At 41.3% G+C, this 27,617-nt stretch overlaps 1 protein-coding gene across 1 annotated transcript; it reads left to right on the top strand.

Moving 5' to 3' along the window:
• Window positions 1-4,666: 4,666 nt before the first annotated feature.
• Window positions 4,667-11,093, top strand: LOC136700446 (uncharacterized). Its single transcript, XM_066675814.1, has 3 exons — window positions 4,667-4,992; window positions 5,475-5,707; window positions 6,255-11,093. The coding sequence occupies exons 2-3, from the start codon at window positions 5,690-5,692 to the stop codon at window positions 7,080-7,082; spliced, it is 846 nt and encodes a 281-aa protein (XP_066531911.1). The 5' UTR covers window positions 4,667-4,992; window positions 5,475-5,689; the 3' UTR covers window positions 7,083-11,093.
• The last annotated feature ends 16,524 nt before the right edge of the window (window positions 11,094-27,617 follow it).

Below are 27,617 nucleotides of genomic sequence, written 5' to 3'. Positions count from 1 at the left end.
TCCAAAAGGTTCTTGAAGGGCTTCACAATCTTATTACACTCATCAGCACTGAGCTGGATCAAAGAAGAACCACCATTTTGGTTTGTGCAGTTGGTGGAGCAAGAGGACGTCCAAAGCTCTATGTTTCCAAAGACCACCTTCAGCACCTTTTAGAAATGGGCCTGGCTTTCCCGAACATATCTAAATTACTTGGGGTGTCACAGAAGACAATTCATCGGCGAATGACTGAATGGAACCTCTCAGTTAGAGGCTTTTACAGCCAAGTATCTTATGAGGAGCTGGACAGCTTGGTCCTAGCTTTCAAAAAAGATTCACCAAATTTAGATAAGTTTACACTCAAGTGACTTTGTTTATTAATTATATTAAGACTGAAAAATACATTATTGCACTAAGGCACACTATGCTGATACACCAGGGTTTTCCAAACTGGCTGCAGTTCAAAATGGCAGTGTTACATTATTGCACATTCTCTTACTACATAATTTTAATGATTAGGTCACTCTCTTTTAGGTCACAGGATGGTCAAAGGCTGCTTGAAGGCTTTGGGTTACAGAGTCCAATGTACGAGAGTCTGGGACATGGTGCAGATTCAGCTGGGATACTTGAAAGACTGGCAAGTGTTGGTTGCATTGTAGGAAGGACCTACAGCGTCCCCAGTCCTCTTTGCCTTGTGCATGTGGACACCAATCACAAGTTAATTAGGTAAGGAAATGGCATTGTTTTTTTTCAATTAAAAAGTTAGGCACATCACTTATAACAATTTTACGCATTGACAATATGGTTATCAGAAATATTTTTCAAATAATAACCACAAGATTCTTTGTGGTATTTTAGTGACTCAGTAAACTGCACTGAATGATGTTAAAGATGGTAAAGTAGTCATGCTGTGATGTTTCTATGACAATTTACACAAGACTACTCTGTTGAGTGTTATGACTCCAAAAACCAGACCATTTACCCACACATATATATATTGTTTTTATGAAATTGTACAGAGATAGTAACGTTTAGCAGGCGAGATATATACAATATTGTAATATCTTGCAGATATGGCATTGTTTTGTTTGGATGTATTGATGATTTTTCAAGAAAGATAACGTACAACTACTTGTTTATATATATATATATATATATATATATATATATATATATATATATATATACAAACCAGATTCCAAAAGTTTGGGACACTAAACAAATTGTGAATAAACACTGAATGCAATTATGTGGAGGTGCCAACATCTAATATTTTATTCAGAATAGAACACAAATCACAGATCAAAAGTTTAAACTGAAAGAATGTATCATTTTAAGGGAAAAATATGTTGTTTCAAAATTTCATGGCGTCAATCAATCCCCAACGTATCCTTCTCCTACGTAGACATGATGTTGTGATTGCTGCAGAATGTGGTCTGGCCATTATCTAGTTGAAAAATGCAGGGTCTTCCCTGAAAGAGATGACGTCTAGATGGGAGCATATGTTGTTCTAGAACCTGAACATAGTTCTCTGCATTAATGATGCCTTTCCAGACATGCAAGCTGCCCATGCCACAAGCACTCATGCATCCCCATACCATCAGTGATGCAGGCTTCTGGACGGAGCGTTGATGACATCTTGGGTTATCCTTGTCCTCTCTGGTCCGGATGACATGGCGTCCCAGTGTTCCATAAGGAACTTCAAATCATGACTCATCTGACCACAGAACAGTCTTCCATTTTGCCATACTCCATTTAAAAAGACCCGTGGCCCAGTGCAAATGTCTGAGCTTGTGGAGCTTGCTTAGAAATGGCTTCCTCTTTGCCATTCTGTTATTTCCTTGACAGTGGCATTCCTGTTTGAGGTGCAGTGACGTTTAAGGGCCCGGAGATCACGAGCATCCAGTAGAGTTTTACGGCCTTGACCCTTACGCATAGCAATTGTTCCAGATTCTCTGAATCTTTTGATGATGTTATGCACGGTTGATGATGATAACTTATCATGTTTGCTAAGTTTACTAAACCATCCTAGAATGTAAAACAAATCGGAATGTTATTAACTGAAAATAAACTGAAGCAAGACAGGTTCCAGGAGCTGACAACAAAACGTGACTGACAGTTTGTTAAACCAAGCCAAAGCCTGTGTCACAGGTTGCTACACATGCACTTAGATCTTGCCTGAAGTCATTAAAGTTAGTGTAGTGCCCAGGTAGGAAGAGAGACTTGAAACATGTAGATGCCTTGGGCAGACAGCACTGAACTATCTCCAATTGCATGTCAGAATATGGGACCTCCCATCCGGTCCAAAACTGGACAAGGCCCCTGAGTGATGATTGTGATGCTGCAAAAATAAAGTTTAGTAGCATTGCTTACATCCAACAAAGATTTTTTTTAAAACAATATGACTGAAAGTAGATGCAGTGTTCCATTACTAAATTTTTAAGCACCCATTTAATACTAGCCTAAGATATGAGTTGTCATTTACTTTCAGATTTCAAACAAAAATTCAGTGACGATAGCAAATTTGTGTTTCATCACCTGTTGCTATAAACTCACGAAGATATCCAGCTATGGACACCAGGTTTCAACTGGGTAGTCCTCATCCTCCTTGTCCTCATTCGTCTTTTCCAGGGGCCACAATATCTGGTCAAGAACCATCTATTAGAAACATAGCATAAATATTTTGAGTGGGGTGGGGATAGAGGATTTTTCACAACCTAAATAAATACATAATACATACAATACATATTAAATAAATGTATATGCTGACTTGCACTATCAGTGTAAAAAAAATTAAAGATAGAGCAAGTGTTGTAAGCTAAGGTACTGTTGGTTACTTTCTGTTCTTCCCAGGACCTGGGGGAAAAAAATCTAAATTCAGCTTAGCTATGTGTTTAATGTCAAATGTTGCTAAACTGTCATGAATATTTAAACATCAGAGACTTAACTATAAATGATTGTTACAGCATGTTGAAGAAGGTGGTTGAAGAGCCATTTGCGGTTGTCAGAGGTCACGCCTGGGAGATCCCACATGTCTACTAGATTCCAGACTGCATCCTTTTCCTCCTCACTTAGATCTTTGTCACCATCCAACTTAAAAAAAACATAACTAAATTATTTTAACTAAATATAGTTAAAATAACTATAATATAAATATAACTATAGAAAGTATCTCATGTAGAACTGGATGGATATGAGCTATTTAGTATTAATAGGAACAATAAAATAGGTGGAGGAGTTGCTCTGTATGTTGATATACATTTAAGGTGCAGTATGGTTAAAAGTATGTCAAATGCTATAGAACACATAATGGAATGTGTAACTATAGAAATTAATGTAAAACATTCTAAAAATATATTAATCAGTTGTGTATACAGACACCCAGGAACTTGTACAGAAACATACAATGACAAAATTGCTAAGATGATCGACAAACTGAATGATAAAAAATGTACAAATTGAATGTGGTGATTTTAATATTGATTTGTTAAGCCCGAATGGACATAGAACCACAACAGATTATCAGTACAATGTACACCAACAACCCATTTCCTGTAATCATAAAACCAACTAGAATAACCACAGACACTGCTACATTGATTGACAACACATTTACAAACAGAACTGGGAGTCCAATAATAGGTGGATTGCTTATAAACGACATAAGTGACCATCTTCCTGTTTTTGCAATCTTTCAAAATGTTCTTAATGTACAAAATGAATATAGGACATATATTTTTAAAGTGATAAGACACAGAACACCAGAAGCTATTGCTGCTCTCAAGTTGAACTTAATAAAACAAAACTGGGCTGAGGTTTATGAAAAGGAGGACCCAAACAAAGCATATGAGGCTTTTTTGTCCATAGTAGCTGAACTTCATGAACAAAACTGTCCTTTAAAAAAACTTTCAAGAAGGCATAAATTTGAGGGCAAACCATGGATTACCAAGGGAATAGCAAACACATGTAAAAGGAAAAATGTTCTATATAAATTGTTCTTAAAACAAAGAACTAAAGAAGCAGAAAATAAATATAAGACATAAAAATAAATTAATAAGTGTCATGAGATTTAGTAAAAAGGAATATTATCAGACGTTACTGGAGAAGTATAGGAGTAATGTTCAAGGTACTTGTAATGTGCTGTAATGGCATTATTAAAAATGGATTTGGAGCAGCAGAAATTCCAAATAATTTTGTAAAAGAAGATAATACAGTCATAAATAAAATAACAGAATTTAATGACTATTTTGTAAATGTTGGATTTAATTTAGCAAAGGAGATTGTGGAGCCAAGAAATAAAGATGGCATGGATATAAATAGAGTTGCTAAAAATTCTCATTCCATCTTTGTTCGGAGTACTGATGCGAAAGAAATATAGGATATTGTAAAAAAAAAAAAAATCATCCACTGATTGGAATGATACTGATATGACATTGGTACAAAATATTATAGAATGCATAGATAAACCATTTGCACATATCTGCAGTCTGTCCTTTAACCCTTTGAGGTCGGCTATGCAATAAAATTGAAATTCCACATAAACACGTATATAACTCTGCGAGATTTTATCCTAAAAAAAAAATACAACATACCTCGGAAACCTTGAAGGGTCTACTTTCCAACTATATACAGGATGAAACGATATATATATTTATATTCTTGTGAGAGAAGCGTAAACAACAACCGGCACATTTTTGAGGCACAAGCTTTTTTGTTCCGCCCATAGACGCGTTCTGCCATTCATATGTTAACACTATGGTAATTCGGCAGCTGCTAGTGGAGGATCATTGGCTGATAATTTGCATGAAAACGCCCAAATACAGAGCACATGTCGCGGAATTGTTTACGTGGAGCTTCGTCATGTCGCACTCACGGGAGCTGGAGCCACTGCGGAGGAGAGCTTTGTTCTGGAAAATGAAGAGAATTTCAGCTCATCTGACGAAAGCGGGGAGGACAGTGACGAAGAAAGATTTATTTTGAGAAGCGGATTGATCCGAAGGAGGATTTTTGTGATAGGTAAGTGAAATATTTCCTTTCAAATGAAACAAACCCACGCTTCGCGCTTACTGTGTACACTCCGCGAATTCCGGATAAATTAAAATAAAGAATAAATTAAATAAGTATTCCTTTGTATATGAAAGCATAAATTAATGTAAAAAAAACCTGCTGTTGTGTAAACGGGACATTCAAGTGTAGCCTGTTGCTAATCTGAGTGCATGCTGAGAGTGCTAACATTAGCATGCGAGGCTCCAGTACCATAAGTGTGGCTTATGGCTGTAAATGTTTAGCCTAGTGTGGTAATGTCATGTGTAAATGGCCTGTGTGAATGTGATAGTGTCATCCTATGTAGCTTGTTATGCTATGTACTGCTATACATAGGTCATATGTAAGTACTGTATTTGAAATACAAGTAATTATTAGTTGTAGTGACTGTTGGCATGTATAGCTAATCTTTGTAACTGCTCAGAAGCTCACATTTCTTATTATTTTTCTTTCAGAAATGTGGAAAATACTCCACCTCCAAGCAAAGACGACGGCGTCAACCAAGTCTGCCACCACCAACGTGTAAACACATGGTCCTTCCACATCTGCTCTGCAAGTTTAGCATTTTGCAGTACACAACTCAGCACAAAACTTTGAAGTGGTACAGAAAACTGTTTCTTCACTTCTTGGACATTGCTGCTACCAATGCCTACATTCTCCACAACAACTTATGGAACAGGACAGCCTGGTATATTTCCAAATAAAATGAAAATAGCAAAATTCATTCCTATCTTTAAAAGTGGAGACAGACACCAGTTCTCCAATTATAGACCTATTTATTTGCTATCACAATTCTCAAAAATCTTAGAAAAATTGTTTGTTCAATGATGACTTATCTACTTCAGTAGTCTCAGTAAAGTTTTCACCATCCCACACATCTTTCATAAACTCCTTTAACTGGCTATGTCCATGTACTTTATGATACTGTTCCCTTACATGTATGCACTAAAAAAGAGTCTCAGTTGTTTGACAGATCCTGACAGATTGCGTCATTTCCGGCTGACAGTTCGCGCGCTCAGTTTGTTTGTTTGCTTGCTGCTGTTTAGTACTGTTCCTAAGCTCTTTACTTAAAATCTTTACTTTACTGTTAATACCTTGTTAACTTATCCTTATTAGTTGTGCTTAGTGTTAGTTGTACACTGTTAATACCACTACCATTTTATTATTGTTGTTTTCATATTAATAACTTCTCTCAATTAATAACTCCTTATCTCCTGATTATGGCGACCGCGGAGGAGCGATCTCTCTCCAGGCTCAGCACGGAGCTCGAGCAGTTGGGCCGCCGAATTCAGCGTCTCCTGGAGAAGCAGACGGAGCTCCAGCGGGAGAAGACGAGGCTCGAGGCCGCCCGCGATGCCTCCTATGCGGCCGTTGGCACGCCAGCTCCTCCGTCGCGACGGCTCCCCGGGACGGCCATCTTCACTCCAGCCCCGAGCTGGGAGCGTCAGCGTGGGCGTGGGAAGCCGAGGTCGTCTCCCCCTCTACCGCAGCCAGTCTTCACCTCTACTAACCGGTTTGAGGTGCTCAGCTCCTGGCCCTCACCTGCACCGAAAACTAAACAGGGCGGTATTCTTATCATCGGCGACTCTATAGTTAGACATTTAAGAGTCTCAGGCACAAAGAGTAAAGCTACTGTGTCCTGTCTTCCAGGTGCTCGTGTCCTGGATGTTGCCAGGCGACTTCCCTCGGCGCTGCGGCAGCGTGAGGATCTCGGCACCGTCGTTCTCCACGTGGGGACAAACGACACTTCCGCCCGCCGCAGCGAGGTCCTGAAGGAGCACTACCGTTCGCTTCTGGATACCGCTCGGAAGAAGACGGACGCCAGGATTGTCGTCTCCGGCCCCCTACCCACCTACAGACGAGGATGTGAGGCGTACAGCAGGCTCTTCGCACTCCACTCCTGGCTCCGGGTTTGGTGTGGCACTGTCGGCGTGGACTACGTCGACCACTGGGAGTGTTTTCGGGAACGTCCTGCCCTCTACCGCCGGGATGGGCTTCACCCTAGTCGCCTAGGTTCTGCAGTTCTCTCTGGGAACATCGAGGATGTTCTTCGCCAGGCTTGACTAACCCCACCCACCAGCACAAACCAGGCAAGTAGATTACACAGCGAACAGGTAAGTGATTTTAAGGATACACTTACAGATAATGGCCATTTGTTTGCCCATAGTAAGGGTGTATCTACAAAGCTTGCTTTAAGAAATATAAAAATTTGTTACAGTATCAAGACTGTGTCTGTCCCCCGAATCAAACTTAAACCCAGAAAATATCAAACAGCGTGCCCCAATAACCTAATCACTATTAAACCATCAGAAACAGAGGGTAGTATCATCCCCACAGACCTAAAGTTTGGCCTACTCAATATAAGAGCACTTAACTCTAAAGCAGTCATTATACATGAAATAATAATGGATCAGAAACTTGATGTTTTATGCCTTAGTGAAACTTGGGTCAGAAATGATGAATATTTAGCACTAAATCAAGCCACTCCTACAGGCTATAAATATGTACACAGCCCCAGACTGACAGGCAAAGGGGGTGGATTATGTATAATTTACAAAAATAATTTAATTATTAACCAAAAACATGGTTACAACTGTACTTCCTTCGAAATTATGTACATTAACATTATTAACCCCGCCACAAATAAGAACACTATCTCCTTATTAAACATTTATAGACCACCAGGGCCCTATTCAGAATTTATAAAAGAATTTGGTGAACTAGCTGCTAATTTAGCAGTGTCATGTGATAAGTTAATAATTGTAGGAGACTTCAACATTCATTTTGAGAAAAGTGATGATCCCCTAAAAAAGGCGTTCACATTAATCATAGATTCTGTTGGGTTCACACAAAATGTATCAGGTCCTACTCATTATTGTAATCACACACTAGACTTGGTTTTGACCCTGGGCACGAACATAAAAAACCTAAATATTCTCCCTCAGTCTTCCACAGTCTCAGACCACTACCTAATTTCATATGAACTGAGTTTAGATTTTAAAAAATGTACATGCCCACATTATTATCTAAAGCGCTCACTAACCCCATCTACAGCCCCTAAATTTACTGAAAACATCACTGATTTATTGACCTCAGTCAGTAGTCCAGCAGACCCACTGGAGCTGGATAGACTAACGGACTACTTAGATAACACTCTTCGATCAACTTAAGATAGTGTAGCACCGCTTAAGCGTAAAAAGCTACAACAGAAAAAACTCGCTCCCTGGTATAATGAAGAAACGCTCATCCTAAAACAAACCGTAAGGAAATTAGAGCGGAAATGGCGGTCGACTAAACTGGAAGTATATCACTGTGCCTGGAAAGATAGCCTTATCCAATATAGAAGGGCACTCGTCAATGCACGTTCAGCACATCTGTCCTCACTGATTGAAAATAATAAACACAATCCTAGAGCACTCTTTAATGTAATCTCTAAACTTACAAACAATCGGGCAGCTACTGATCCACAGATCCCAGCCATTCACACCAGCAATGCTTTTATGGACTTTTTTAACAATAAGATTGAAAATATTAGACAAACAATAAATACCATATTACCAAATCCAGCCTGTCTGTCATCTGGTGTGGATGATATAGAACAAAACATAGAAGAAAGATTAGAGGACTTTGACCCACTACCACAGCTAGAACTGGAGAAAATCATCTACTCGTCAAACTGTACGACCTGCACACTTGATGCAATACCAACAAAACTATTTAAAGAAGTATTAGCAGTCATAATCAATCCCATTTTAACAATCATAAATTCGTCCCTTAGACTAGGTCACATACCCAAAGCATTTAAACTAGCAGTTATTAAGCCCCTGATCAAAAAACCAAATCTTGATCCTAGTGTACTATCCAATTACAGACCCATCTCTAACCTTCCCTTCATATCTAAGATCTTAGAAAAAGTTGTGGCCCAACAACTTAGGTCATACTTGCATAAGAATAACATATATGAAAAATTTCAATCTGGTTTTAGGCCACACCATAGCACCGAAACAGCTTTAGTTAAGATAACAAATGACCTTCTTCTAGCCTCTGATCGAGGCTGTGTATCCATGCTAGTTCTATTAGACCTCAGTGCAGCTTTCGATACAATTGATCATACTATTCTGCTAGAAAGATTAAAAAACATGGTTGGAATAACAGGAACAGCCCTATCATGGTTTAAGTCTTACCTCACAGATCGCTATCAGTTTGTAAACGTAAATAATGTTTCTTCTACTCATACAAAAATGAGATTTGGAGTTCCCCAAGGCTCCATTTTAGGACCTTTACTATTCATATTATACATGCTGCCACTGGGCAGAGTTATTAGCAGGCATGGCATTACCTTCCACAGTTATGCAGATGACACACAGTTATACATATCAGCCAAACCAGATGACAAACCTACACTAAAGAAAATGGAGGACTGTGTTAAAGAAGTGAAGCATTGGATGTCATACAATTTCCTTCTGCTAAACAGCGACAAAACCGAGGTTCTCCTTCTAGGTCCAAAACCTGCGATAAATAAGGTATCAGATTTAATACATAATTTTGACTTACCTGTTCTCCCTAGCTCATCAGCTAAAAATCTGGGTGTTATAATTGATTCAGATCTATCATTTGATCAGCATATAGGTAACATTACAAGAATAGCTTTCCTACATCTTCGGAACCTCGCTAAGTTACGAAATTCCTTATCCCTCCCAGATGCGGACAAATTAGTTCATGCTTTTATTTCATCAAGATTAGATTATTGCAATGCACTTTTATCAGGATGCTCCAGCAGAAACTTGAGTAAACTCCAGTTAATTCAAAATACTGCAGCCAGGGTCCTCACTAAAACTAGAAAATTTGATCATATCAGTCCAGTCTTATCGGCCCTTCACTGGCTTCCAGTTAAATTCCGTATTGATTACAAAATTCTTTTACTCACGTATAAATCCTTATATGGTCTCGCCCCTGAATACTTGCAAGACGTCATCACACACTATGAACCACCAAGATTACTCAGATCTCAGGGCGCCGGCCTCTTACTAGTACCCAGAATTCATAAGACTTCAGCGGGGGGGAAAGCCTTCTCCTACAAAGCCCCTCAGCTCTGGAACAATCTTCCAGCTAGTGTTCGGGACGCAGACACAGTCACTATGTTTAAGTCTAGGCTCAAAACACACTTGTTCAGTTTAGCCTTTGGCAACTAACCTCTGTCTAGTTTAAGGTTGTCATTTCAGGAACCCATGGACATGGAGAATCAGGGTAAACCTGGATGATGTGCTCACAATTTCTCTTGCTTGGAACAAAAGGATGTCTTTGCCTGAGCTCCTTCTGGTTTCCCTCCTCCCAGTCTGTTACAGTCAGATCCGTCACTACACTACAGAAAATATTCACATGCTCTTATTCTCTGCTGCACTCAACTCAACTAACTGCTTCCCTTTTACTGTTTTACTGTTTTCTGAGAGAATGGTGGCCCACTGATGGAAGATTGTTTGCTGGATTCTCCTGCAGACCAGACCAGACCAGCTGCTCACCTTATTATTATTATTATTATGTAGCATAATGACACTTCATTGGTGATCATTTAAAATTCAATCTATAGTTTGATCAGAGGAGGATGGGTCCCCTTTGTGAGTCTTGGTTCCTCCCAAGGTTTCTTCCTCCAGCCTCGAGGGAGTTTTTCCTTGCCACTGTCGCCTTCGGCTTGCTTGCATTGGGCTTTGATTTAAATGTTCTGTCTTGAAACTGTGAAGCTGCTTTGTGACAACGTCAGTTGTAAAAAGCGCTATACAAATAAATTTGATTTGATTTGATTGTTTGTTTTACTGGGAAATACTGAGAAAAACACTCTTTTCCTTCATCATTCTTTCCTAGATAAACAGGAATTGGCTCCACATAATTAAAGCTATTATTGAACACTGTTTTTCTTCGCTGATCTGTTTTCAGTGTCTGACTATCGCATGCTCCAAAGAGATCTGCTGCTTTCAGATCATTAATCACAGTGTTTATGGAAGCCTCTGGAACCCCAAGTGTAAACTAACTTTTCATTGAGCTTAAAAAGTAGATGTGACCGACTGACATTGTGTATTGACTGGATATCTTTAATTATTGTCTGTATAACAGAAGATGGAAGCAATAATTTTGCCTGTAATTTAAGATAAAACAGAGTCCAATTATTCAAAAACATGTCCTCTTCAATATTTTCTGGACAGATGTCCATTTACTCACTATCAAAATTATCAGTCTGCATATTAAACTGCAGAGCAGTGTCACTATTCTTTGGCACCAACTACAGACAGTACTCCTGTGGTAATAATGGAGTCAATTAAATCTGTTTCTGTACTTTTTTATGTCGCCTAGACATGTGAAAGGTAAATGATGATAATACAGTAAATGTTTTATCACAATGATTAAAAGGACATGCAACAGTTCGTCCCTGTTTGATATGCTTTTTAGAGATGAGAATAAAACTGTGTCAAAGAATCACATGTGGCACTACAAAACTCAACATGGCAAGTTAGGTTTGCATCAGTGCTTAATCTAGGCTTCAACGCTCATTCTTTATGTTGTCTGTAAATATGTGATTTCAAAGCTGCAACTTTATGAAAGTTCCACTGCAGTCTGCCCTGTAACACTGAAATACTACATTAGGTACATTGCTGTGCAGTTTCATATGTTTTATATAAGCCACTATGGTGTTAGATTGATGGCCACAGAACTGACAAGGTAACATGTTGTCAATCCAAATCCAAGTAAACTAAATAGTCTTTTAAAATTAGTTTCCCCAAAATTGCAGAATGAAACTAGCAGTAGTTGGTTTGACCAGTTATTTTTGGTGAAAGTTTTGTAAATGCTTAAAAAAAAAACACCTGAATGAAAAAAAAATTCATATGTCTGTATATCACAAAAATATCTGAAATGGCCTAGGAGTTCTGTCCTCATGGCATCTGAGATGTTTAGACAGTGAAGAGACCTCCAAATGTTAAAATAATGAATCAAGATGAGGATATTGCTCTAGGCAAGGCAAGTTTCTTTATAAAGCACCTGTCACGCCCTCGTCCTGTCAAGTCTGTTGTCCCCGCCATGTGCTTTATTTGCACATGGCTTTGTTTGTTATTGTCCTTGTCTCCGTCCCTGTCTCCGCCTTTGTTCCGCCTCCTCGTCTGTCATTCGTTAACCCGTCCTCCTCGTTATCTGTCCAGGTGTGTCTCGTTTGTGTCTTGTATTTAAGTTCCCTTGTGTCCCTCCTGTTTGTCGAACATTTCTCATTTCTCCGTTGTCCTCATTCTAGTCGTGTCATGTTGTTTATCTCCCGTTTCTAGTCCGATTATCAAATCAAATCAAATCAAATTTATTTGTATAGCGCCTTTTACAACTGACGTTGTCACAAAGCAGCTTCACAGTTTCAAAACAGAACATTTAAATCAAAGCCCAATGCAAGCAAGCCGAAGGCAACAGTGGCAAGGAAAAACTCCCTCGAGGCTGGAGGAAGAAACCTTGGGAGGAACCAAGACTCACAAAGGGGACCCATCCTCCTCTGATCAAACTATAGATTGAATTTTAAATGATCACCAATGAAGTGTCATTATGCTACATAATAATAATAATAAGGTGAGCAGCTGGTCTGGTCTGGTCTGCAGGAGAATCCAGCAAACAATCTTCCATCAGTGGGCCACCATTCTCTCAGAAAACAGTAAAACAGTAAAGGGAAGCAGTTAGTTTAGTTGAGTGCAGCAGAGAATAAGAGCATGTGAATATTTTCTTTAGTGTAGTGACGGATCAGACTGTAACAGACTGGGAGTAGGGAAACCAGAAGGAGCTCAGGCAAAGACATCCTTTCGTTCCAAGCAAGAGAAATTGTGAGCACATCATCCAGGTTTACCCTGATTCTCCATGTCCATGAGTTCCTGAAATGACAACCTTAAACTAGACAGAGGTTAGTTGCCAAAGGCTAAACTGAACAAGTGTGTTTTGAGCCTAGACTTAAACATAGTGACTGTGTCTGCGTCCCGAACACTAGCTGGAAGATTGTTCCAGAGCTAAGGGGCTTTGTAGGAGAAGGCTTTCCCCCCCGCTGAAGTCTTATGAATTCTGGGTACTAGTAAGAGGCCGGTGCCCTGAGATCTGAGTAATCTTGTTGGTTCATAGTGTGTGATGAGGTCTTGCAAGTATTCAGGGGCGAGACCATGTAAGGATTTATACGTGAGTAAAATAATTTTGTAATCAATACGGAATTTAACTGGAAGCCAGTGAAGGGCCGATAATACTGGGCTGATATGATCAAATTTTCTAGTTTTAGTGAGGACCCTGGCTGCAGCATTTTGAATTAACTGGAGTTTACTCAAGTTTCTGCTGGAGCATCCTGATAGAAGTGCATTGCAATAATCTAATCTTGATGTAATAAAAGCGTGAACTAATTTTTCCGCATCTGGGAGGGATAAGGAATTTCTTAACTTAGCGAGGTTCCGAAGATGTAGGAAAGCTGTTCTTGTAATGTTACCTATATGCTGATCAAATGATAGATCTGAATCAATTTTGACACCCAGATTTTTAGCTGATGAGCTCGGGAGAACAGGGAAGTCAAAATTATGTATTCAATCTGATACCTTATTTATAGCAGGTTTTGGACCTAGAAGGAGAACCTCGGTTTTGTCGCTGTTTAGCAGAAGGAAATTGTATGACATCCAATGCTTCACTTCTTTAACACAGTCCTCCATTTTCTTTAGTGTAGGTTTGTCATCTGGTTTGGCTGATATGTATAACTGTGTGTCATCTGCATAACTGTGGAAGGTAATGCCATGCCTGCTAATAACTCTGCCCAGTGGCAGAATGTATAATATGAATAGTAAAGGTCCTAAAATGGAGCCTTGGGGAACTCCAAATCTCATTTTTGTATGAGTAGAAGAAACATTATTTACGTTTACAAACTGATAGCGATCTGTGAGGTAAGACTTAAACCATGATAGGGCTGTTCCTGTTATTCCAACCATGTTTTTTAATCTTTCTAGCAGAATAGTATGATCAATTGTATCGAAAGCTGCACTGAGGTCTAGTAGAACTAGCATGGATACGCAGCCTCGATCAGAGGCGAGAAGAAGGTCGTTTGTTATCTTAACTAAAGCTGTTTCGGTGCTATGGTGTGGCCTAAAACCAGATTGAAATTTTTCATATATGTTATTCTTATGCAAGTATGACCTAAGTTGTTGGGCCACAACTTTTTCTAAGATCTTAGATATGAAGGGAAGGTTAGAGATGGGTCTGTAATTGGATAGTACACTAGGATCAATATTCGGTTTTTTGATCAGGGGTTTAATAACTGCTAGTTTAAATGCTTTGTGTACGTGATCCAGTATAAGGGACGAATTTATGATTGTTAAAATGGGATTGATTATGACTGGTAATACTTCTTTAAATAGTTTTGTTGGTATTGCATCAAGTGTGCAGGTCGTACAATTTGACGAGTAGATGATTTTCTCCAGTTCTAGCTGTGGTAGTGGGTCAAAGTCCTCTAGTCTTTCTTCTATGTTTTGTTCTATATCATCCACACCAGATGACAGACAGGCTGGATTTAGTAATATGGTATTTATTGTTTGTCTAATATTTTCAATCTTATTGTTAAAAAAGTCCATAAAAGCATTGCTGGTGTGAATGGCTGGGATCTGTGGATCAGTAGCTGCCCGATTGTTTGTAAGTTTAGAGATTACATTAAAGAGTGCTCTAGGATTGTCTTTATTATTTTCAATTAGTGAGGACAGATGTGCTGAACGTGCATTGACGAGTGCCCTTCTATATTGGATAAGGCTGTCTTTCCAGGCACAGTGAAATACTTCCAGTTTAGTCGACCGCCATTTCCGCTCTAATTTCCTTACGGTTTGTTTTAGGGTGAGTGTTTCTTCATTATACCAGGGAGCGAGTTTTTTCTGTTGTAGCTTTTTACGCTTAAGTGGTGCTACACTATCTAATGTTGATCGAAGAGTGTTATCTAAGTAGTCCGTTAGTCTGTCCAGCTCCAGTGGGTCTGCTGGACTACTGACTGAGGTCAATAAATCAGTGATGTTTTCAGTAAATTTAGGGGCTGTAGATGGGGTTAGTGAGCGCTATAGATAATAATGTGGTGTAGTGGAGTATGGACCAAAGATAGATTTGGACAGATTGAAATGAAGAAATGAAAAGTTTTGAATTAAAACTTTTCCAGTCTGAAGAAGACTTTTCGTCTGCAACATAGCAGCCCCCCACACACGCACACACCCAATCTAAGACATCAAAGAACCCTTTAAAGTAACACATGGCCCCAACACCCCCCTTCTCTCTTTTAACTAACAGGAACACAGAACAAAGAAGAGAGCTTTTACGGCCCGTTTTTATGACAATGGCACCTAAATGTCTATCCTTATCTCGAGCCCACTAAACAGGGCCAACAAATGTTTAAACCAAAAGTGACCTCGAGTGAACCCCGTTGACTCACCTACACATGGACCAACAGCGACCCCAAATGGACACTGGCGAAACTACGCCTCGCTTGGAGTCGCCGGAAACCATAGCGGAAAATAGTCTAAACTCTGATTATTTGTGTATAAACCAATGTATTAATGTCACTTTCTGTACCCTCAGATGAATGCCTACCTCCTAATGAAATGTTGTATATTGTGGATTGTTTCTATCATGAAAAGAAATCCTACCTCTGAATAAGAGAAAACGGATTAATATTCCTTTCTAGCGTATCATCATAAATGGGACGTAAAGATGGAACCTTATGTAAACGTTTGATATTAATAGTCCAGTGTACTCATTGTTATATGTTGATAACAGGTATAAGAATTTCGATACGCGAAATTCATATTCTTTCTGTGTGAATCAATGATTCAAACCCCCTTCTACTCTCTCCCCCTCGCGAGAGTCACGTGAGACTGAATTTGTGCCCAATCAGGAAAAGGACACCTCCCGTTAGGGCGTGACCGCGCCAGCCTTGAAAACACAGAGCAGCTCAACGGAGTTCAGATCAGTTCAGTTCAGCATCCAGACAAGAAGAGAAGAGTTTAGCCGACGAGAAGAAGCAGTTCGAAGTTCGGAAAGAGTGGAGATCAGGAAGCAGTCCTGAGAGCTCGACAGAAGTAACGGACCACGAAAGAAAGCGGAAAAGAGAAGACGACAAACAACGAGAAAATCCGAGAAACTTTGAACAACAAAGAGACGCTTTCTTTTTTTCTCTTATAACGTGTCGAGTGTTTGAATATCTTCTTTTCTTTTAATCTTGTTTATGTTTTATTACCCATCGAAGTGTGATCTCACGAGTGATCAAAATAGGCGAAACTTATTTGTGGCCAGAATAAGATATCAACCTTTTTTATTAGTCGATAGCAGATATATTAACGTTATAAGCTGATTTATGAAGACATTACTCCTGGAAAACTGAACAACGAGACTAGCTAATACTCTGAAAAAGCCGCTCCACTACGGTGGAAAACCAGCCACGACTGCGAAACTCCAAAGAGGGGAAACCTCGATCGACGCAGCTCAGCTTGAAGCCGAAAGTTTTCAACTCAACCGTAAAGAGATCTCCTCCATAAGCGGGCCTGCCTCTCACCACGTGTGGAACGACGAGAACAACCCCAGAGCACAGAGATTAAACAGCAGGACGCGACGGCTCGGTGAAACGGCAAAAGTAAGCTAGCGTATTTCACACTTTTCCAGGAGCTGATATCTAAGTCAATCACTTTATAATGTACCATTTATTAAACCTTAGTTAGCAACAATTTAATCACAAGCCAGTAGTGCCTAGCCCACCTTAAGGTCAAATTCGGTTTTCCCTGTTGTGATACCGTGAGATTATAAGGCTACGCTATGTTAATTAAATATCTTCTCTTTATTAATAAAACTCTCATTATTTGAAATCACAGTGTTTGCAATTTGTTCATTATTTTCCTGAAAATCCTGACGTACTCACTTAGCGTGATTATTATTCACTCTCAAACTAATTAGTAATGTTTTAATTGCCTAAGCCAATTATAAACTTTAGTTAATGTCATTAAGTCAAATATCAGAGATTAGAGGAGTTTGAATAAGGTCAACGCTATAAAACTATAAATATAAATATAGAAATATATTTATATTTTTCGGTGTACCTTACTACACTACAGTGGGCATGTACATTTTTTAATATCTAAACTCAGTTCATATGAAATTAGGTAGTGGTCTGAGACCGTGGAAGACTGAGGGAGAATATTTAGGTTTTTTATGTTCGTGCCCAGGGTCAAAACCAAGTCTAGTGTGTGATTACAATAATGAGTAGGACCTGATACATTTTGTGTGAAACCAACAGAATCTATGATTGATGTGAACACCTTTTTTAGGGGATCATCACTTTGCTCAAAATGAATGTTAAAGTCTCCTGCAATTATTAACTTATCACATGACACTGCTAAATTAGCAGCTAGTTCACCAAATTCTTTTATAAATTCTGAATAGGGCCCTGGTGGTCTATAAATGTTTAATAAGGAGATAGTGTTCTTATTTGTGGCGGGGTTAATTATGTTAATGTACATAATTTCAAAGGAAGTACAGTTGTAACCATGTTTTTGGTTAATAATTAAATTATTTTTGTAAATTATACATAATCCACCCCCTTTGCCTGTCAGCCTGTAGGAGTGGCTTGATTTAGTGCTAAATATTCATCATTTCTGACCCAAGTTTCACTAAGGCATAAAACATCAAGTTTCTGATCCATTATTATTTCATGTATAATGACTGCTTTAGAGTTAAGTGCTCTTATATTGAGTAGGCCAAACTTTAGGTCTGTGGGGATGATACTACCCTCTGTTTCTGATGGTTTAATAGTGATTCGGTTATTGGGGCACGCTGTTTGATATTTTCTGGGTTTAATTTTGATTCGGGGGACAGACACAGTCTTGATACTGTAACAAATTTTTATATTTCTTAAAGCAAGCTTTGTAGATATACCCTTACTATGGGCAAACAAATGGCCATTATCTGTAAGTGTATCCTTAAAATCACTTACCTGTTCGCTGTGTAATCTACTTGCCTGGTTTGTGCTGGTGGGTGGGGTTAGTCAAGCCTGGCGAAGAACATCCTCGATGTTCCCAGAGAGAACTGCAGAACCTAGACGACTAGGGTGAAGCCCATCCCGGCGGTAGAGGGCAGGACGTTCCCGAAAACACTCCCAGTGGTCGACGTAGTCCACGCCGACAGTGCCACACCAAACCCGGAGCCAGGAGTGGAGTGCGAAGAGCCTGCTGTACGCCTCACATCCTCGTCTGTAGGTGGGTAGGGGGCCGGAGACGGCGATCCTGGCGTCCGTCTTCTTCCGAGCGGTATCCAGAAGCGAACGGTAGTGCTCCTTCAGGACCTCGCTGCGGCGGGTGGAAGTGTCGTTCGTCCCCACATGGAGAACGACGGTGCCGAGATCCTCACGCTGCCGCAGCGCCAAGGGAAGTCGCCTGGCAACATCCAGGACACGAGCACCTGGAAAACAGGACACAGTAGCATTACTCTTTGTGCCTGAGACTCTTAAATGTCTGACTATAGAGTCGCCGATGATAAGAATACCGCCCTGTTTAGTTCTCGGTGCAGGTGAGGGCCAGGAGCTGAGCACCTCAAACCGGTTAGTAGAGGTGAAGACTGGCTGCGGTAGAGGGGGAGATGACCTCGGCTTCCCACACCCACGCTGACGCTCCCAGCTCGGGGCTGGAGTGAAGATGGCCGTCCCGGGGAGCCGTCGCGACGGAGGAGCTGGCGTGCCAACGGCCGCGTAGGAGGCATCGCGGGCGGCCTCGAGCCTCGTCTTCTCCTGCTGGAGCTCCGTCTGCTTCTCCAGGAGACGCTGAATTCGGCGGCCCAACTGCTCGAGCTCCGTGCTGAGCCTGGAGAGAGATCGCTCCTCCGCGGTCGCCATAATAAGGAGAGAAGGAGTTATTAACTGAGAGAAGTTATTAATATGAAAACAACAATAATAAAATGGTAGTGGTATTTAACAGTGTACAACTAACACTAAGCACAACTAATAAGGATAAGTTAACAAGGTATTAACAGTAAAGACTTTAAGTAAAGAGCTTAGGAACAGTACTAAACAGCAGCAAGCAAACAAACAAACTGAGCGTGTGAACTGTCAGCCGGAAATGACGACACCAATGATGAACACCATCAAACCATCGATTATGTTTGTTCCCGAGTTTTGTCGTTTTGTGTATTTCCTGTCCCAGTAGTTTAATATCCTCGTCATGTTGTTTTCTTTATTGTTTGTCTATCTTTTGTTAAAATAAAGCTCTCCGTGTGTTAGCAAGTGCATCCGCCTCCGTCAGTCCGCCCCCGTGATCCGTGACAGAATGTTCGACCTAAAGGACGCAGCTAACACGGACAAAACACCGGATAAAGCCATGAAAGTGGCAGAAGATTTACTAGCCGCAAGGGTGGGTGATCAACCTGCTATCTTGCAGTCATATCTGGGCGTTCCAGCAGAATTTGAAGGAGGTACCAGCTACAAAGGTTTTATATTCCAATGTAAAAACTATTTTGAATATTTAAACTGTCCTCCTCCTCCTGACTTATAAAGATAATGTTCATGAAATCTCTCCTTAGAGGAGAGGCGTTACGGTGGGCCGAATCCATAATTAAGGAGAGAACCCAGGACATTAATGTAGAGACATTTTTTTAACTGTTTACTAAGAGATTCTCCAGTTCTGTTCCCGAGGAGTACCCCCTCAGGTCCGGGGAAATTCCGGGGGAACTACGGTCAAAGAAGTCCCTCGAGAGTGCGCCCATCAGTGCCCCTAAACCCGCTAAATCTAGAACTCGTGCTCGGCGAGCAGCACGAGCCCCTGCCTCGGTGGAAGTCTCAGTTCCTGTCTCCGAAAAGGCGGTGAAACCAGCCGCTTCTGTTCCCGTGAAAGCGGCGCCTCCAGCCGCGCCTGTCTTCGTGAGAGCGGCGTCTCCAGCCGCGCCTGTCTTCGTGAGAGCGGCGTCTCCAGCCGCGCCTGTCTTCGTGAGAGCGGCGTCTCCAGCCGCGCCTGTCTTCGTGAGAGCGGCGTCTCCAGCCGCGCCTGTCTTCGTGAGAGCGGCGTCTCCAGCCGCGCCTGTCTTCGTGAAAGCGCCGCCTACAGCCACGCCTGTCTTCGTGAAAGCGGCGTCTCCAGCAGCGCCAGTCTCCGTGAGCGCGGCGCCCGCCTCTCCAGTCTCCGTGAGCGCGGCGCCCGCCTCTCCAGTCTCCGTGAGCGCGGCGCTTCCAGCCGCTCCTGCCTCCGTGGACGTCTTCGCAGGTTCCCCTGCCTCCGTGGACGTCGTCGCAGGTTCCCCTGCCTCCATGGACGCTGTCGCAGGGCCTCCTGTCTCCGTGATGGCGGCACCCGCCGCTCCTGTCATCGTAATGGCGGCTCCCTCAACCGCTCCTGTCCCTGTGACTGTGGCTACGGCCGTTTCTGCCCCCGTGACTGTGGCTACGGCCGTTTCTGCCCCCGTGACTGTGGCTACGGCCGTTTCTGCCCCCGTGACTGTGGCCTCGGCCGTTTCTGCCCCCATGACTGTGGCTACGGCCGTTTCTGCTCCCGTGACTGTGGCTACGGCCGTTTCTGCTCCTGTAATTGTGGCTTCAGCCGCTCCTGGTCATGTCCGTAGGTCGGCCCGAAGGACTTCGGGGCCGATCCCTAGAGTTGTGCCCAGGCTGGCTTCTCAGACTTCCCCTCAGACATTTGCCAGTCCTGGGCACCCACCTGTTATTTTGGTTCCCTTTTCTGTCCCTGTCCTGGTTCCTGTCTCTGTCCTTGTCCCTGTGCCCGTGTCAGCCTTTGTCTCTGTCCCAGTCCCTGTCACTGTATTCGTGTCTGTCCCCCTGAATGTCTTGATCCCTGTTCCCCTGCCTAATCCAGTCAAGTCCACGTGTCCGTCCAATGTTCAATCACCTGTCTTGCCCCCAGTCCAGACCCTGTTTCAACCCTCTGTCTCGTCTCATGTCCAGTCACCTGTTAATCATGTCCAGTCCTCTGTCCCCAAACATGTCAAGTCCCCGTATCCGCTCAATGTTCAGTCACCAGTTTTGTCTCCATTCCAGTCCCCTGTCCTGTCACCTGCCAATGTCCAGTCTTCTGTCCCCAAACATGTCCAGTCCCCGTTTCAACACCCTGTCTCGTCTCAAGTCCCGTCTCCGGTCAAGTCCCCGTTTCAACCCTCTGTCTTGTCTCATGTCCAGTCCCCTGTCCATTCCCAGTTCTCCATTCCGTCACCTGTCCCGTCTCCTGTCCAGTCCCTGTTCCCATCCAGTGTCATGTCTAATGTCAAAAACCCTGTCTAGTCTCATGTGTCTAGTCTGCTCCAGTCTCTTGTTTCCACTCCTGTCAACTTTCCAGCTCCATTTCCTTTGTCTGTACCCGTCTTATCCTGAGTCCTGTCTCCCATGGTTCCTTGTCTTGTCCTAGTCTATCTTGTTTTCCGTGCCCTCTCCTGTGCCAGCTCCTGGGGCGTTTAGGTGTACGCGCCCCGGGAGTTGCGCGTTCGGGGGGGTGGGGGGGCATCTGTCACGCCCTCGTCCTGTCAAGTCTGTTGTCCCCGCCATGTGCTTTATTTGCACATGGCTTTGTTTGTTATTGTCCTTGTCTCCGCCTTTGTTCCGCCTCCTCGTCTGTCATTCGTTAACCCGTCCTCCTCGTTATCTGTCCAGGTGTGTCTCGTTTGTGTCTTGTATTTAAGTTCCCTTGTGTCCCTCCTGTTTGTCGAACATTTCTCATTTCTCCGTTGTCCTCATTCTAGTCGTGTCATGTTGTTTATCTCCCGTTTCTAGTCCGATTATGTTTGTTCCTGAGTTTTGTCGTTTTGTGTATTTCCTGTCCCAGTAGTTTAATATCCTCGTCATGTTGTTTTCTTTATTGTTTGTCTATCTTTTGTTAAAATAAAGCTCTCCGTGTGTTAGCAAGTGCGTCCGCCTCCGTCAGTCCGCCCCCGTGATCCGTGACAGCACCATTCATACAGAAGCAATTCCAAGTGATTTAAGGAAAAAAAAAAAACAGTTAAATTAAAAGCCAGAATAAAATGACTCCAATAAAACAATTACATAAAAAGAGTAAAATAATGAGCCCTGTGAATGACTGGCGCCCCCTCCAGGGTGTATTCCCGCCTTGCGCCCAATGATTCCAGGTATGCTCTGGACCCACCACGACCCTGAACTGGATAAGCGGTTACAGATAATGAATGAATGACTGAATGAATGAGAAAAATAATGAAATTATTAAAAATGATAAAAACATTTTAAATTATACAAGAAAAGAAATAAAATGCTGTAACAGAAATAAAAGTGCAGAATATTTTAAACTAAGCTATAAACCTGCTCAAACAGGAATGTTTTAAGCCTTGATTTAAAAGTGTCTAAAGTCTGGGCTCTTCTAATATTCTCAGCTGGTTCCATTTATGAGCAGCATAGTAGCTAAAAGCTGCCTCTCCATGTTTATTTTTGACCTGAGGCAGGACTAACTCAAGTTCCTAAAGATCTGAGAGCTCTGCTCGGCTCATATCTCTGTAGCAGATCTGATAAATACACTGGTCCTACCCCATTTAGACATTTATAGACCAGTAATAACACCGTAAAGTCTATTCTGTAACAGACTGGTCTCCAGTGTAAGAATTTGAGGATGGGGGAGATGTGGTCTCTTCTTTTGCTCCGAGTGAGAAATGTGGCAGCTACATTTTGAATCAGCTGACGATGTTTAATGGTCTTTTTTGGAAGTCCAGTTAAGAGACCATTACAGTAATCAATGCTAGAAATAAAAGCATGGATAAGTTTCTCCAGGTCTGGTTTAGTCAGAAAATCTCTGATCTTACTGATGTTCTTAAGATGGTAAAATGCTGATCTAGTAACCGCTTTAATATGAGACTAAAACTGAGATCTGAGTCCATTAATACATCAAGGTTGTGAGCCAGTTCTTTAGATTTGAGGGCTCTCGAGTCCAGATATGTAGCCAATCTTTGTCTCTCATTGCTGTTCCCAAATATTATAATCTCAGTTTTATCTTTATTCAGCTGCAGAAAGCTGTGTCCCATCCAGTTAGTGATGTGATCAAGACACTTGCTTAATGAGTCAACTGGGCCAGAGTTGTTTGGGGACAGGGCCATGTAAATCTGAGTATCATCTGCACAGCTGTGATAGGAGCAGCCCATAGTCTCGTAGAATATGGCCAAGAGGAAGCATATATAAATGAAATAAAAGTGGACCAAGAATAGAGCCCTGCAGGACAGCACAGGTCACTGGCATGTTCTCTGAAATATTATTTTCTATTTCTACAAAGTAGTTCCTGCCTTCAAGGTAAGAAACAAACCACTTCAGGACTGTTCATGATTTTGCCAATGAACGGGTTAAATTAGAAATTGGCCAGTAGTTACTTCTGAGACGATTCTAAATTTTCTTTTTTAGAAGAGGCTTTACAACTGCAGTTTTTAGTGAGCTTGGAAAGACCCCTGACATGAGTGAGGTGTTTACAATGTGGAGTATGTCTGGTGCTGTAGTTTGAAACACACTCTTTAAAATTTTGGTTGGTAATGTGTGGTGACTGCAAGTGGTTGGTTTGAGATGATGAACTGTGTCAATTAAAATTTCATTAACAGTACTGAACTCTGACATTTTAACAAATGAGTCTTTATGAGGTGATGGAGAGGGTACAGACTCATTGTTGTATATAGATGTACTAATTGCTTGTCTGATATTCTTGACTTTAGAGTAAAAAAAAATGCAAACTCATTACATCTTTCAGTTGTTCATAATTCAGGGGCCATTGGTGTGGGAGTTTGTGAGTCTGTTGTCCTCGGTGAAGAGGATTTTGCTGTTTTTTTTATTGTTGATGATGCTAGAGTGTTTTGCATATTGTTGTGTTGTATACACAAAGCCTATCTTTGTAGATTTCTTTGTGAATATGAAGACTTGTTATACGCCATCTGCATTCTGCCTTGCGACATTCCCTCTTTTGGATTTGAACAACAGAAGCATTTCTCCATGGTGCTTTCTGTTTGCAAGACAAAGCCTTCACTTAACACTGACAATTTTTTAATTAAATCTATTCAGCAGATCATCCACAGAGTTGGATCGTTCACATGGTGCAAATTTTACTCATGAAAAGTGTAGCTGTGCAGTCTTTTATAATCCTTTTCTTGACAAAACTCTTCTGTCTCTGATGACTGGTGAGGCCCACATATCAAAGAACACACAGTAGTGATATGACAACACAATGTCCTTCACAGTCACTGATAGGTTGAGATTCTTTGAGATAAAAATATCCAGTGTGTGACCATGACAATGTGTACTCCCTGTAACATGCTGTGAAAGACCAAAAGAGTCCAATATGGCGTGTAGTTCCTTGGCAAACAGTCCTTGGGATTGTCGATATGTTAAAGTCACCAGCAATAACAAAATGGTCCAAGTAAGTAGAAATAAAAGACAGCATCTCTGTAAATTCATCAATAAAATTAGCACTGTATTTCAGAGGCCTGTAGACAGTTACTGGTGATATCTGTAGTGTCCTTTTCAGAACTGCACAGAGATTCTCAAATGTTGTGAAGTCACCAAATGATAACTGCTTGCACTGAAAAGAACCATGGAACAGAGCAGCTAGACCTCCTTTTCTACTGGCATGAGATACATTTAAAAAATGAAAATCTGGAGGACTCCATTAAAACAGTTGCAGCACTACATTCATTTAGCCAAGTCGCAGTTAAAAATATAAAATCAAGCCCATGTGCTGTAATAAAATCATTAATTAAGTGTGATTTGTTTGTGAGAGATATTATTTAGAAGAGCTAATTTAATAACTTGTGCAATTGGCCACAGAATCTCTGTCTAACATTTTATATGCTGTAGATTGGCTTCATTCACAGTATCTGACCTGAACTCCCTTTTCTTTCTCTCTCTGATAAGTACTGGAATGGGAGAGATTACAGGAACCAAAGGTCCAAGCTTGTTTTGAAAACATGTTACTGTTGACATCATCACTGCAGCAGCCAGGACCCGAAAAACATCAATTTTCCTTGCCCTTATCAGCTGATGAAGCTGTGTGGAGCTCCTGGTGGCGATGGGGCTGTGAGCGAAGCTGCTTTTCCGGGGGTCGAGGAGCTTATCTCTTCCGCTGAAGTGCTCTACACTCTAAAAAGAGAAGAGTTGATCCAACTTAATTGAATTGCTTCAATTGGTAACAAGTAATTCAATTAAGTTCATCCAACTTAATTTTTTAAGTTCAACCTTGAAAAACTTAAAAAATTAAGTTGAATAAACTTAATTGAATTACTTGTTACCAATTGAAGCAATTCAATTAAGTTGGTTCTTTTTAGAGTGTAGGTGGTGATTGAGCGTGATTTTTCTTAGGGGACAGTTTGGGGGACTGCAGTTGGGAAGTAGCATTAAATGAGGGTGGAGTAAAAGCTGGGGTGGTTCTTCTTTGCCCCTGAGGGCTGGCTGACAGTGAAAGTGACAGCTTTGTCCCAGCCAATACCAGCTTGTTCTTGGCTGCTGGGAGGCTCAGGTGTTCTGGGGGCTCGGGTGTTGTTTGTGTATATAGAGGACATGGAGGATTCCTCTGGGGGTTTTGATGTCTCTGGCAGCTGATAGAATTGGTCATTGCCACTCATGTCCAGTGTCTACTGCTCCCTCAGGTCTTCAGTGGAGAGAGGATGTTCTGGCTCTGACATGGTGTCATCAGCTTGTATAGCAGAGTTCCTGGATGTTGGTGCTGATGTGCCACCACCAAGAGAAGTGGATACATTAGAAACTGAGAAAATGAGGTTGTCTGTCAGAAGTTTAACACCCTAGCTGTTCTGTAGGCAGGTGTTTAATCCCAGTAACCTTGAGAACATATTGTTGCCTCCTGCAGGTAGAGGTCCACTGACAAAAAATTGTATGTTGAACTTATTGAGTGTGTTATGGAGGTCATTAAAGTCTCTTTTTAAAACGTCAGACTCCTGCTTGACAGTGCCATTCTTTCCAACGTGTAAATAATCCGCATCACATTCATGTACTCAGCCAGTACACTTTTGGGTTTGTTACCCCATTAACAGTGTCATCTCCAAAGATCAGGGTCTGCTGTAGGTTTGTTAGGGTTTTGTGACAGCTGACACTTCTGGCACTTTCTGCGTTGTGTTCACTGCGTTTTTGATTCTCATGAAGGGCATGCAGTGGTTCAAATCTGTTTTTCAGCTGAAGTAAGATATTCTGCTCTGGGTCCGTGCTGTGATCTCTCAGCAGCAGTGTTGGGTTTAGCAGCTGAATTTCCTGGACCAGCTGTGGTACCAGGAGTAGAGCTTCTCTACTTCTCTGGGTCTAGCTTCAATCTGCACCCTTTGCCCATCTCTAGCTGTACTCACAGCAGTGCTGCCATCCACACGATCCTCTGATCTGGATCTGTGCCCCTCCACTGTATGCTGCTCTGTTAAGTCCTCAGCCTGCTGTCTTCTGCCTGTACTTCCACTCACTGTTACTCCTCGCACAGCTCTGAAATGCCAGTCCTTGTACTCTGATAGCAGGATCCAAAAATCCCTTTCCAAAGCTGACATACTCTGTAGAAGTCCATAATTCTGACAGCACGTGTGTTGAACAAAATTAGGCATTTCACAAGTTTCTTCTACTGTAGCCTGATGAAAATGTCCTGTTTGTTGGAACAGTCCTGGTTCCTAGAGCAATTGCACTACTTTAAAATGTATCAAAAGCAGAAAATATTCAGTTTTGGTTTTGTAGTGCTGCTGACTTGTGTAGATTTAAAAGCTCACTCTATCACAGAAAAACAAGTAGGTTTCAAAAAAATAAAAGGAAAGAAATAGACGATAGCAGAGCTAAGCAGCAAAATGTCTGAATGGCAAGGAAGAAGGAAGTCACTCTATCCCTGCTCAGGTGGGCAATATTCACTTATTTTTGCTTTTTCAGATTACTTAAGGTGGAACTTAGTTAAGGTGGAAATTACAGATAACACTAACTGAAAGAAAGTAAATGGAGTGCGAAAACACTAAACCTGAGACTAAATAGCTCGAGTTACAAATTAATCTCTGAGGTAATTTAAACAGTTAACAAAAACTTCAGCCACGAAACTGTAGTTTTTCCAATCAAACATACTGTTCCACCTTAAAAGACAGGGAGATGAAAAACAAGTCTGTGCCTGGGATGCCTACGTGTTTGTGTGTGAGAGAGAGAGAGAGATTATGATAAATGCTAGTAGGAATAGCTTAACTTAATATCAGCATCCTGCAAATGCTTTCAAACATCACTAAAAGCAAACAAAAAGGTATTTTGTGAACAAGGATGAAACATGAAGTCAAACACTGTAAACATAAAACATTTTCAGTAAAATATATTGTAGATGAATTCCATAAACTGCAGATTTGACCACAGAATTCAGTTTAGTTAAGCTAGCTAGCTCTGTGTAAATTAACAGGATTAACAGGCTCTCAAGCTTGAAAATAAAATACAGCAAAACTAATGGTTAACTATTGATATTCACTAATAATACTAAAAAAAAAGATAATATAAAGGAAACTTACCTTGTCCAATGTTGCAGTGGAGAGAAAGCCTGTTTGAGAGAAAGCATGACAAAAGGCGGTCTGCTTTAAAAAATAAATAAATAAATAAATAAATCTAGATGGTTTGA

The sequence above is a fragment of the Hoplias malabaricus genome, chromosome 6, assembly GCF_029633855.1.
Source record: "Hoplias malabaricus isolate fHopMal1 chromosome 6, fHopMal1.hap1, whole genome shotgun sequence".
NCBI classification, from domain to species: domain Eukaryota; kingdom Metazoa; phylum Chordata; class Actinopteri; order Characiformes; family Erythrinidae; genus Hoplias; species Hoplias malabaricus.
This window is presented reverse-complemented; position numbering and strand designations above follow the sequence as displayed.